At 45.4% G+C, this 14,163-nt stretch overlaps 1 protein-coding gene across 1 annotated transcript in view; it reads right to left on the minus strand.

The window, feature by feature from the left end:
* The window catches only part of Sntb1 (syntrophin, beta 1), a 268,376-nt gene extending 257,679 nt beyond the window's left edge, over nucleotides 1-10,697 (minus strand). The window contains exon 1 of the mRNA NM_001130542.1: nucleotides 9,729-10,697. Coding sequence (NP_001124014.1) covers nucleotides 9,729-10,302 — 574 coding nt within the window. The 5' untranslated portion in view covers nucleotides 10,303-10,697. The remainder of the gene's footprint in view (nucleotides 1-9,728) is intronic.
* Between the last annotated feature and the right edge of the window lie 3,466 nt (nucleotides 10,698-14,163).

The following is a 14,163-nucleotide window of genomic DNA, read 5'->3' on the forward strand; positions in this document are numbered from 1 at the left end:
AGACAGATCCTCCCACACTTATCAGAATGCTAAGAATGACTATTTAAGCCATAGGATGAGCAGCAGTTTAAAAAAAAATAATACCGAGCTTAAGCACAGGTCGTCATTTTATTTTCCATTCCAGGCATTCTGAATCTAGAACTTTTCCATCGTATCTACCCCATTTTGAGAGCGAGGCTCATTTACATGGGTCTGTTAGGACTTTGATTTCGCTGTGAATAATATATATTTCCGCTTAGGTCTCACTCTGCAGGCCAGAGCTAAAGGCAAGTACTATTATAGATCAGGGCCAGTGAAGTGGGTAATGAGGTTTGGTATATAAAACGCTTGGTATAAATGCAAGGGAACTTCTGGCTTTCCTTTAACATTAACTGCTTTGAAATGCATCATTTAAAATAGAATGCTTAGTAGCTGTTGGAGAATAATTTTCCTTCACTAAGCAGACCACTGGAAGCTTCGGCAAGATGCCTTTCACAAACACAAGACTGTATGCGGTGAGTTATTTTTAATACGAGCTCCATGGGGTGACTGCTAAAACACATAGCCGGACATGAAGAACATCGCCCACTGCTGCAGAAGCCAGGGACAGAAGAGCTGCTCCCATCGGCTTCATAAAGGAATATGGTCTGAATCCTCAGGCTGACATGGAGGCTTAAAAAAGAATCAGTTAAAATACCCAAACGGACATTTCATCCTTAGATCAAAAGTCTTCTTACGTATTCTGGCTTGCGGGACCCGCGCCGGGGGGAGGGGGAGAAAAGTGGTTATAAATATGACATTAAAAGATTAATTACATTTGCCTATACTGTTTAAGCTCATGTCTGCCCCCGTGTTCTTCAGCTGTCTGTTGAGATTGGTCTGTGTTGAGTAAGAGCTCTTTGGTCTATAGAGACACTCCTTCATTGTGGATGGAACCAGACAAAGCTTTGTTCGCTGTAACACAGCAGGGTGAGGGGCAGGCAAAGGGCCCATCCTTGCCCCCTCTCCTCGCTTTCTCCCATTTCTCCTTTTTTCTCTTCCTCATCCTTTCTACACATCTACCCTCCCATTAATTTTCGCTAACAGATTTTAATAGCCTGATGTGTGCTAGTCACTATTCTTCTCTCATTCTGCTTTTTATTGAAATTGGGGCAAGTTTGTTAATACTAACCCCAGCTATGTCACATTCAACCACCAAGAGCTTGATTACTTTAGATCCCTGCAATCGGGGATCCTAGCTGAAATGCCTTTAGCTTTCTTCTGCCAAAGCATAATTTCGTGTGCTTGTTTAGTGTGCACCAGGTTGAGCTGAGCAACTTCATATAATCAACTTCCAAACTCTCTCACTTATAAGATAGCTTTCAAGGCAAGTCTTGAACACTCTTCCCAGTTTCTAGTTCTTCCTAAAGAACTAGAGGGGGAACTTTTTTAGGAAGATTTATTTATTTTGTTTTAATGAGTACTCTATAGCTGTCTTCAGACACAGCAGAAGAGGGCATTGGAGCCCATTACAGATGGTTGTGAGCCACCATGTGGTTGCTGGGAATTGAACTCAGAACCTCCGGAAGAGCAGCCAGTGCTCTTTACTGCTAAGCCATCTCTCCAACCCATAGAGGGGAATTTTAATCTCAGTCTAACTATCCTTAAAGGTTGACCCCATAATAAATTCATAGTGTGAGAAAAGCCACTTTCTTAACCTAGACCTTGCTTAGAAGAACTCTCCTAGATATATTTAAGATGGGAAAGCAGAGCTGCAGTGCTTATGGGTGGACCATGGAAGCTGATTTAGTCATCTAAAGCCTTTATAACCTCATGCTTAAAGCATATGTCTGGGTCTTGCTCTTGAAACCGAAACACTGACTATGCTACTTAACTCCAATCTATCCAGATCTCTACAATCTCCTGACTCTTGGCCATCTCTAAAGTCTGAAGGTCATGCTCTTAACTTGTAGCCTGTGTGTGTGTGTGTGTGTGTGTGTGTGTGTGTGTGTGTGTGTGTATGTGTGTAGGGGGAGGCTCTTCAAGCATTTGCCTTGTGCAACCATCTCTAAAGACAGTCTAAGTGGTTTTTTTTCATGTGCTACCATAGCATCTCACGCTGGCTTAAGACAGCAGTTGTTCTCCCTGTAAGTATCTGCATTGTCTGTATCTGTTACTAGTAAACTAAGTTGTTAGGGGATAAATATGCAAATGAATGCAAATTTCTGTTGCAGTGATGGAGAAAGGGATTATTTCCCAAAGTGGGAAGTCATTCTCAAAAGGCTATTTAGATATTCTCTCACAGCGCAACTTCAGCAAATTAATTTGACCATAAGAACAATGCCCTTCCTCAAAGATGCTCCCAGCCTCATGGGCAGAGCCTGTGAACAAGTTACTAGACGTGACAAAGGTGGATGAAGGTGGACGATGGAATTAAGGCTGCTAACAGTTGACCTTAAAACAGGGAGGTCTGCATGAATCATCTCGGCATAACCTGACAATCGCAAGGCTTTTGAAACGGGAGAAGGCAGAAAAGTCATGGGACTGATGTGAGAAGAACTGAGCCTGCCATCAGAGGCACTGAGAAAAAGGGAGGTCTGGAGGCCAAGCATATGGGCGGTTTCTAGAAAGACAGAGACAGATCCTCTCTGAGACCTTCTGAAAGCAAAGCAAACAGATGTACCTAGTTTTAGCTCCTGTAGGTACACCACAGACTTCTGACTTTAAAAAAGGGGTGAAATTTGGGACTGGAGAAATGGCTCAAAGGACTAAGAATGTATGCTGTTCGTATAGAGAACTGGTTCAGTTCCTATAACCCGAATGACAGCTCACAAAAGTCTCTAACTTGAGTTCCGGGACATCCAACACCCTGTAGATTCTACACATCAAGCACATGCATGGAACACATGCGGGCTAAATACATGTACATATAAAATAAAAATAAATCTTTTTTAAAGTTGTAAGATTTTAAGTTTGAGCTTGGGAAGATGGTTAAGCAGGTAAAGATATCCAAAGCCATGGCTGATAATACGAAATCAGTCCCCAAGACACAGATGGTGGAGGACGAGAACAGACGTTCTGTAAGATGTCTTCTGACCCCTGTCCATGAGTAGTGGCATGCAGATACACGTGGAAACAAAAATGCTTTTTAAAATGCAATGGTATTATAAATCTGTGTTCTTTTATTCACCACATTTTCTTGTAACTTATTAGCAAGAAGATAGCAGATAAGAAATCAGACCAATGGAGGATGGGGAACTGGGGGTAGCCACCAGAAAGTCCCAGATGCCAAGAAATCAAGAGGCTCCCAGGACCCAACCGGGATGAGATTAGCTGAAATACCCCAAAAAGGGGAGGGAGAACCTGTAGAGACCATATCCACAGGTTAGGTAAGGATTCTGTTTATGAGATGGTACCATGCACCCTTCTCAAAATTTTAACCCAGAATTGCTCCTGTCTAAAGCAAAAATTACAGGGACAAAGAGTGGAGTAGAGACTGAAGGAAAGGCCATCCAGAGACTGCCCCACCTGGGGATCCATCCCATATACAGACACCAAACCCAGTCACTATTGCTGTTGCCAAGAGGGGCTTGCTGACAGGAGCCTGATATGGATGGCTCCTGGGAGGCTTTGTCAGATTTTTACTGATAGAGATGAGGATGCTTGCAGCTAATCATCAGACTGAACATGGGGACCCCAAGGGAGGAGTTAGAGAAAAGACTGAAGGAGCTGAAGGGGTTTGCAACCACATAGAAGGAACAACAATACAAATCAACCAGACCCCGCCAGAGCTCCCAGGGACTAAACCACCAACCAAAGAGTACACATGGAGGGACCCATGGCTCCAGCTGCATAGGTAGCAGAGGATGGCACTGTCTGGCATCAGTAGGAGGGGAAGCTCTTGATCTTGTGAAGACTGGATTGATTCCCCAGTGTGGGGGAATGTCAGGGTGTTGAGGTAGGAGTGGGTGGGTGGGAGGGGGAATATCCTCATAGAAGTCGGGGGAGGGAAGATGGGAGGGGGGGAACTGGGAAGGGGGATAATATTTGAAATGTAAATGCTTAAAACATCCAAAAGATGACATCGGAAGACCTAATTAAAACCGTCTTTGCACCTCTTGCAACTTCACTCTCCTAATCAATGACTTGGGGCTGAATCATACCTAATCTGCTTATCTTCTAAGGCTGTTTATGAGATCAAAAGCTGTAAAACCTTGCTTGAATGCGATTCAGCACTAAGTCATTGTGCGCCTTCTGCAAGACTCGTAACTGTAAAAGGGGGGCTATTAATAGTATCGCTTTATTGTGAGGATCTGAGTTAATCCGTGGAAAGTGCTAAGAAAAGTGTCTGGCATATTGTCATGCACAGGTTGCCCATTGCTACAGGGGTAGAGGAGCTTTAGAAAGGTTAAGCACTGTCAAGTGATAGGATAGTGGGCACTCTTAAAGAGCTGATTCTCAAGGAGGAGGATGGCCCAGAGACCCTTTCTGTGCAGTCAGAAATGCACAGAGGCATTTTAGTGATCAAGTGTCACATGACTGGCATTTAGTCATGGAAACCAAGGCTCACAGATGCCCTGGGTAGTCATTTACAATGAAAGAATTTTCTATGCCCTAAATGATACCTTACATGCCTCTCCATCTTCAGTTTGGATTCAAAGGGAAAAAAAAATCAAACCTTTTTAACAAAACAAAACAACAACAGAAACAAAGCAAACCCCAATGATATCTAAAAGACTGTAGTATACACATTAACTGTTCAAAGATAACGAGGTAAGCTATTAAGGCTTTACAACCTTAACATCTTAGCTACTTTTCTAATGCTGTGAAGAAACACAAGAACTGAAGCAACTCAATAAAAGATTGCATTTTATGTGTGGTCCTGCCCAGAGTTTCAGAGAAGGAGCCCAGGAATATCATGGTGGGAATACGGTAGTAGGCAGGTAGGCATAGAATTGGAGCAGTAGCTAAGAACTCACATCCAAGCCATAGGCTTGAAGCAGAGAGAGAATTAACTAGGAAAGAAGCAGACCTTTGAAATCCCAAGTTCTGCCTCCATTGAGACACTTCCTCTAACAAGGCCACACCCACTTATGCTTCTGAAAAACATTTTCACCAGCTAGGGACCAAACATTCAAATATCTGAACCTATGGGGCCATTCTCAACAAAACCACCGGTTAACAAAACAGAATTCTTAAAGTTTTGGATTTTTTTTTCCAACTTTCCCAGAAGAGTCACCACCTACTTATAACCCAGACTTCCTGTATCACCGCACTCCTTCTCATCCCCAGAGGTAGAGATTACAGTGGGTGGAGATTGTGGAGAGGTGGGACTACAGAGTGATTTTCCAAAGCACTTCTATATTCAATGCATTTGGAAACAGAGTTACTAGAAAAGCTTCTGCACACCGTTCTTGTGTAGAACTATTCTTTTCCCTTAGAGTCTTAGTCCTGTTCCACAGGGACCTTTCTTCTTTTTTTCAACAGGGGTATTTCTGTCCACCACTACCTCCACACTTTAATACCAGTCGTTCAGAAACTTAGCGCCTCTACTTTGGTGAAATGATGGATGAATTAATTTCATTATTGTTTCAGCTACAAAACTGATGATACACTTCGTTGCTAATTTACTAATCCATTAAAGAGAAAGGCTGGGGAGATACTTCAGTTGGTAAACTGCTTGCCTGCAAGCGTGAGATCCTGTGTTCAGTTCCCCAGTAAGAAGCTGGGGATAGGCAGAACACTTCTGCAGTCCTGGTGCTTCCAAAGCAGGCACATGAAGATCCTGGGGACTTTCTGGCTAGTCGGTCAAAAAGATTAGTGAGTCCAAGGTTCAGAGTTGAGACCCTGTCTTGAAAACAATGGAGACATCACTGAGGAAGAGAGCTGATGTTGAGCTCTTGCTTACACAGACACACATACACACAGACCAACCAAACCAAATTTAAAAAGGAAAAGTATTCCTTGCATCGGAAACTGCCAAAATTGTCTATGCAGTCATGCCCTATCCAACGCAGGATTTTGGTCACATTATGGTCTGTGTGAGTGATGCTTTTTAGAATTATAGGGCTCCATATTTACATGGCTCCCTGTGGGGTATCTGCTTTCTCTCTTTAAAGTAAGAGAGAAAATTTATACTACAAAATTTTCTGGTCTTAATTTTAAGAGTACTTGGTTAACACATCGACTTCCTTGCTGTGGCTGATTTACAATTTAAATTAGAACAGGAACTCACACTCCTGGCTGGCTGTGTTCAGTACTGTCCTGAGGAGTTCTGCTCTCTCATAGCAGCTTTGTTTTGATAGTCAGATGCTTGTTACATTTGATTTATAAAACCCCATCCACCCTCTTGTCTCTCCTATCTGAATCCTGCTCAGGGCTGCCTCAGACTCTTCGCCATATTTAAGAAGTGGGGGGCGTACCAGAAGTCCAGCAACTTCAACTGGTTCAACAAAATGGAACCCTGGTGAAGCTCAGGTTCAGCCTTACATAGAGGTTACTTGAGCTGGAAAAGCAGATAGACTTGAATACCTCCGAGCTATGTTATTGTTGCTTTAGGTAGATAACATAATGCTTTTGTTTCCTCATTAGGAAAGAGAACAACAATAGAATTGGCTTCGTGGAGTTGCCAAGCAGAGGAAACCAGAGCCTGGCACGAGTGGAGTGCTCAAGAAATGTTATCTATTGTTAAGTCTCTTTCCCTAGGATATGTTTAACTCCTGTGGCCTCTGAAGAGATGATATCCCAGCTTTGATGCAGATAGATAGATAGATAGATAGATAGATAGATAGATAGATAGATAGACAGACAGACACATAGGTAAGTAGATAACTAGATAGATAATAGATCATAAATATAGGTGGATATAGTGAAGTAGAAATTCCTTTTCTAAAAAATTCTAATTTAGAAAGAACAACTCTAATAAGACAGAGGAACAGATCCCTCACTTTAAACAGGACATTTCTTGTCTATTTTATTAAAGCTGAGTACCTGTATGCCTTTTATTCTCAGTGTGCAGTTGTACAGGGTCACCTATGAACTAGAGAGGTTACACTTTCCTTATTTCCACTTTGCAGAAGACACCAAGCCTGTGCTAGGTTACGAATATGTAAAACAGCTTGGGAGGTGTCTCTAACAAGCTTCTTCATTGGGAATCTTTGCTTTATGCCAAATGACAAGAGGGAGGGTTATGATGTTTGAGCTGATGGTATATGACCACTACCATCTCTGTGAGGACCACAGAGGACAATAAACACTTGGTTTCAAATAAGAGATAGTGAGTTTGGGGCCTGGGAGTGAATCTTGGTGGAAGAATGTTTGCCTAGAATGTGCAAATCACCAGGCAATACCTCTAGCTAGGTGAGGGTGTAAAGGCCAGAAGCTATGGTAAAGACAGGACACAGAAGTCATGCTTTCCTTCATGGGCATCACTAACTAGCAGACAATAATTGAAAAGTTGGGCTAGGGATCCCAGTCTCCTCCAGATGTCCTGACTGACGCAAAACATGAGGCACTGTTCTTTAGAATGTCCCTGGAGAGCTTTTACAGAACTCATTTTCTGGTCACTCTTTAAGAAGTACATAACCCTTTTCACACACACACACACACACACACACACACACACACACACACACACACACACGCGCGCACATACATACTTGTACATATACACACACATGCACATACATACATACATATACACATATACACTCACACATGCACCTACACACAACACATATGCACACATATACACATACATACACACATGCAACACACATACACTAGCATATACACACATATACACACATACACACTCACACACATACCTATACACATGCACACATACATATACACACATAAACTCACTCACACACATATATACACACATGCACACACATATACATATACACACATATATACACACTCATGCATACACACGCACATGCACACATATACACACTTACATACACACACACTTACACACACACATGCACACACACATACACACACACCTTTTTCTAGTATTTTCAATCCAGGGAGTCATCTTTTTTTTTCTTTATGTGTAAGAGTCGTTTTTAATGTCCTTGGCAAGTTATTATCTATTAAATTGAAATCCAAGTCAGGAAGAAGGGATTAGTAAGGGGCATACCTGAAGTAAAATATGATCTTTTTGTTACCCCCTCCATCTATATTTTCAGTATTGATTACAAACTAAACAGGTGTCCAGAAGTTGATAGTCCAAACTACACTCTCACAAGATCCTACCTGTCCCTTGTCACCCAAACCAACACATACTTGATCAAGAATTTTTCTCCTGTTTACTTATGTTAATCATCAAGCCAAACCAAATAGCCTTCTAGGTTCTGGCTTCAGAGGCAGTGACTATGAAGACATCACAAATCCTCTAGACAAGTCAAGAAGGAGAAAAGTCCCTTTGTGTTCCTGGCCGTGAGGCAGACCATCACATAGCCAGGAGGTTTCATCCCATGTCACATGCCAATCGAACTGGCTTCACACACCAGTACCACAGTTGGGTGAACAGGGAACTGATTACACCGGAGTTTAAGGGCTTAAGTCAATCACCACGTTATAAAGTCTAGGTTGGAACATGATCTCAGTAGCTGAGTTAATTTATTCCCTCACCCTGCATGCGTGTCATCCAAGCTCCGGGGAGCCCCATCTAAATAAAAGACCTCTGAATAACTCAGTCTGTAGTTAGGAAGAAGCTGAGAAAAATCGATGAAATGATCACACAGGGAGTGCCAGCGGAAGTGTGTACAAAGAGCTACAAAGACAGAAAACTAGAGCTGGGGAAAAGGAAACTGATCGTGAGTCCCGCACCTCCACCCCCCATATTGCCACATCCAAACTGGTACTTCCTAGTCTATAGCCATTGGATGATTATAGGCTTGAAGACACCAGATTTTCAGAGTTTCGAAAGTTCTTCACATTCATAGGCAGGGAAATCTGTTTACAAATGCAGACTGGATTTCACACTTCTCCGGGAGACACAAGCAGAAAAAAGAAAACACTTCACCAGCTCTCCACCCAGAGGAACGTGGAATCCGGACTGACCGGCTGAACACCCTGCAGGGGAAGTGAACTCCTGCCTAAATCGGCAACATCTTTCCCAGCCTTTGGCACTGCTGAAAACTGCATGGCCTCACGGACTCTTTCCAGTGCTGGAGGGAAAGGAAGTGGAAAAAGCATGGCTGGGTTTTAGCGTTCAAATACTGCCACCTCTCTCTGGCTTTTTTACCCTTCACGTCTGTTTCACAGTTGGATTGCCCAGGCTGTGAAAATTTTGCCAAAGTAGAAAAGTACCAGAGCTACCATGAGTCAGTGGCCCTGCTTTGCAATGTGGTCAGATGCAAATCCGTCCATTCTCCATTTCCCGGCCCATTTCCCAGGTTCCACATTGCACTTGGATTGTCCGCAGCTAAAAAATATGAAACCACGTGTACCGATAAGTATGAAACTTCCGACAATAGTGCACTAAAGCACTCCATCCGAGCCAGGAAAACCCAGGCAGTCCAATCTTTTAGTACAGTGCCCTGGGTCGGGGCCAGAGTGGAGAAGATGAGCTGTCCCCAGGTAGTAAAAGTTGTCAAAAAAAAAAAAAAAGTCCACGCCTGTCACTGCCTTTGCAAAAACACAGGCACAGTGGGGTCCTTGGGCTGCGGGGAAGTGGCTGGTGAGTGAGAGTGCGCCGATGGGCAGTAGTGTGAGTGGTACTGCGGGGTAAGGCCCGCGCAAGGTTAACCCCTTACCTTCCAGCAGCACTTCCTTGCCTGCGCGCTTCAGCGCCTGTACTGCCTCGTCGTGGGTGGCGTCCCGCAGGTCTGCTCCATTCACTGACAGGATGGCATCGCCCACGTACAGGGCTTGGGTCTGATCGGCTGCCAGCCCCTTGAAGATCTTGCTGATGAGTATGGGCATCTTGTTTTCCTTGCCCCCTTTGATGCTAATGCCCAGCCCGCCCAGCTCCTGCTTCAGGACCTTCACGCCCCTCTTCTGGTTTGAGATGGACTCAGGCACCTGCTCTGGCAGGTCGGTGAAGGCGGTGCGGACCCCGGCAGGAGAGTCCGGGGCTTGAGGCACACCAGTGCCCGGGTGCCCGGTCCCGGAGCCCCTGCAGAACGAACCATTGGTGGTAGTCCCTATGCCGTTGTACGCCGTAGCGCCCTCCTCGCAGCTCAACACCAGGGCGTCCTCGCTCAAGTTCACCAGAACTTTATGCCAGCGATCCCGCACCAAAACTTCCAACAGTCCGCTCCGCTGCGCCCGGGCGCCTCCACCGCCAGCCGGCGCAGCCACAGCCGCTGCCGCTGCCGCTACCGCCATCTTTCCAGCATTCTTAAAATGCCATGTGATTGCAAACGGGGGAAAAGTGGAGAAGGGGTGAGGGTGAGAGGACTCGGGGTAGCTGGGGCGTGGAAGAAGCAGATGCCCCGCAGCGCGCTCTTGGATCCCGGACTCCACTCCCCGTGTTCGCGGCTGCACTGGGCGCCAGTTGGCAGCGGCGGAGCTTGTTCCCCCCTCGCCTGATCCTGGGCGGGGTGGAGCAACCTAAAAGAAGAAGGAGAGCCCTCGACAGGGGAGGAGGGAAAAAAGCCAGCTGCCAGTTGCAAAACCCCAAACCGAGAGGAGCCGCGGAGCGGCCAAGTGCTATTGAGAACCGGTAGGAGGAGGCAGGGGCGGGGACCCGGAGCCCCAGCCGCTCACCTGTTCGCCACTGCAGCGTCACACTCCCACGTCGCGCTGTCTCAGACCCGGGTGCCTCAGTTCGCATTTGCACCTTGCCGCAGCTCCCCAAAACCTACCAGGTCACAAGCCACTACATCCACCCCGCAGCAACTCCCTCTCCTCTCAACTCTCCATTTTTGACGGGCTTCCACGCTCACCTTTTGCAGGTGTGCTCACTCTGTCCTCTTGATTCAACTCCTCTCCCTCCTCCCGCAGTTTTTTGAAGACCCAAGTCCTCAGTTCTCATCCTCTTAACTCCCAGGCCTCTGGAAAGGAAACTGCGGAGAGAGATTCTAGGCTGCGCCAGGAGCGAGGGGAAAGCTGTCACAAGAACACAGAATGAAGCCTCACCAAGCCAGGGTATCCCTACTCTCTAAGTCAATGTAAGGGGAATTTGAAGACAAGGGGACTTTCTTTCGGTATCTACTCTGAATTTCAACAGGGCACTGCCTGCCTCATCTCCAGGACAAGTGTCTAACTCAATGTCTGCTTTTTGTATTGCTCCATACGTCCCCCAACTCCACCCAATGCTTCTCAGGGCGTCCTCTTTCTCAGATTCCATATTGGAAATGTCTTCTTCAAAAACTAAGAATAAGCTCATTCTCCAAGTTCCCCGAAACTGCTTGTTTGGCTCTTACTCTGCTCTGTCCCAAGGTAACAGCACTGTAATTCTTGGTTCTCATCCTAGGCCAATCAGGAAGTGCCACCTTAACTGTAACCCAAGCCATAGCTGGGCATCCCAGAGTTCTTCCGCCTACCTTAAGCAGGTCACACAGTTTACTTAAACTGTGTTAAGACTTACTGGTCTTCCTGCTGCTCTCTCTCCTTTCCCCAGAAGACAGAATAAAATGCAGAATCTGCTCATTCTGGAAGGCGAAGTTCACCTGATAAGATGGCAGTAGGAAGAGGGTCTTTGGTGACCTGCATGTCATTACCTCACTGATGGGTATGAGTAGTAAACTGCTCCAGTTCTTTCCAGACTTAATCAGGGAGGCTCGAAAACACTGTGAAGTCTCAGGCAGGGTTACAGAACTCGGTGAAAATGCTTGTCACTACAGCTCACATCGAGCTTTCCACTGTCCTCCTCCTATAAGTTTTACCCTTCCATATTTCAAAAGAGAAAGTCTTCATTTTTTTCATGCAAACCTGCCCACACCAGGGCCAGGAGCCCCAAGGAGTTCTTCAGTCCTTTCTGCTGGACTGGGTTAGCCAGGGAAACAACACAGATGACACCATTGTTGGGAAGAAAGCTGGCGGTGGGGAGGGGAGAAGAGAGAAAGAGACAAGGAGACAGACAGACAGACACACACACAGAGACACACATAGAAACACACAGAGGAGAGAAAAACAGGCAGACATACAGACAACACGCAGAGACACACAGAAACAGACACAAAGAAACAGAGACAAACAGAAACAAAGGGACAGAGACACAGACACAGACACATACAGAGACAGACACACACACACACACACACACACACAGAAAGAGAGAGAGAGAGACAGAGACAGAGAGAGAGGCAGACAGACAGGACCAGGAAGGAGAGGGAGAAAGAGGGAGAAAGAGAGAGGGAGGGAGGGAGGGAGGGAGGGAGGGAGAGAGAGAGAGAGGGAGGGAGGGAGGGAGAGAGAGAGAGAGAGAGAGAGAGAGAGAGAGAGAGAGAGAGAGAGAGAGAGATATTTGGCCTTTGGTTTGGAGGCTGAGGTTTCAGGCCCTTCATCACTAAGTGTTTGCTTTCCAAATATAAAACACTAACGTTGGCATAGGTACCAGAACGCCAATGTGAGGATGGAAAAATCAAAACTAACCTGCCCGTGGACCAGAAATCCCCTAGCCAGCATCCTAGCATTTTGCTTTTGTGACTGTGCAATGGATGCATGCCAGACACACCCACAAAGTAATTGATCTATTAGCCATTAGAAATGGCAGGCTCTGGGATGGCTTTTTCTATGAATCTCTGTGCTAAGCGCATTTTCTTCTGCGTAAGCACACCTTTATGGAAAGAAAATATGTTCCTGGTTGAAAGTTACATCAGAAAGGAAGGAGACAAGTGGTGAATAGCATGAGGCCTGAGGCATGCATGTGGCTTTGCTAGTTGGATTGTAATTACAGTTCCCATCTTAAGTACTCTCCACATATTAGTCCAATCCTCTGGACAATACTGGAGGGCCAATTCTGTAATGGCCACTCCTTTTTACTGTTGAAGAAGTGGAGGCTCAGGTTTAATAACCTACCTGGTGCATGTAATTAATAAATAGCAGACAGGACTTAAAACTTGACCACTGTCTTACCTCTATAAAAATTGTCCCCATGCTCATCTGAAGACAGTGTCCTGTCTAGCCCATGGGGAAGAGACAACTCTCAGGTGAAGGTCCAACCCTTTATTAGGAGATTAAAAACATTTTCTTCTGACCTTGGTTCTTTGAAACCTTAGAGAACACCCTGCCCTCCTCTGTTTGATACTTTTCTAGTTAGACAGATGGTACTTGAAATAGGTAGATATTTGGGCTCTCGATAGCTGAGAAGCCTGACTTCATCCCTCAGATGATACCACATCTCTGACTTCTTTTTTTCTTTCCTTTTGTTTTTAATTAACTTGAGTATTTTTTTTATTAACTTGAGTATTTCTTATATACATTTCGAGTATTATTCCCTTTCCCGGTTTCCGGGCAAACATACCCCTCCCCCCTCCCCTTCCTTATGGGTGTTCCCCTCCCAACCCTCCCCCCATTGCCGCCCTCCCCCCAACAATCTAGTTCACTGGGGGTTAAGTCTTAGCAGGACCCAGAGCTTCCCCTTCCACTGGTGCTCTTAATAGGATATTCATTGCTACCTATGGGGTCAGAGTCCAGGGTCAGTCCATGTATAGTCTTTAGGTAGTGGCTTAGTCCCTGGAAGCTATGGTTGCTTGACATTGTTGTTCATATGGGGTCTTGAGCCCCTTCAAGCTCTTCCAGTTCTTTCTCTGATTCCTTCAACGGGGGACCTATTCTCAGTTCAGTGGTTTGCTGCTGGCATTCGCCTCTGTATTTGCTGTATTCTGGCTGTGTCTCTCAGGAGCGATCTACATCCGGCTCCTGTCGGTCTGCACTTCTTTGCTTCATCCATCTTGTCCAATTGGGTGGCTGTATATGTATGGGCCACATGTGGGGCAGGCTCTGAATGGGTGTTCCTTCAGTCTCTGTTTTAATCTTTGCCTCTCCCTTCCCTGCCAAGGGTATTCTTTTTCCTCCTTTAAAGAAGGAGTGAAGCATTCACATTTTGATCATCCTTCTTGAGTTTCGTTTGTTCTAGGGATCAAGGGCAATTCAAGCATTTGGGCTAATGGCCACTTATCAATGAGTGCATACCATGTATGTCTTTCTGTGATTGGGTTAGCTCACTCAGGATGATATTTTCCAGTTCCAACCATTTGCCTACGAATTTCATAAACTCGTTGTTTTTGATAGCTGAGTAAT

Source organism: Rattus norvegicus, chromosome 7, assembly GCF_036323735.1.
Source record: "Rattus norvegicus strain BN/NHsdMcwi chromosome 7, GRCr8, whole genome shotgun sequence".
NCBI lineage: Eukaryota > Metazoa > Chordata > Mammalia > Rodentia > Muridae > Rattus > Rattus norvegicus.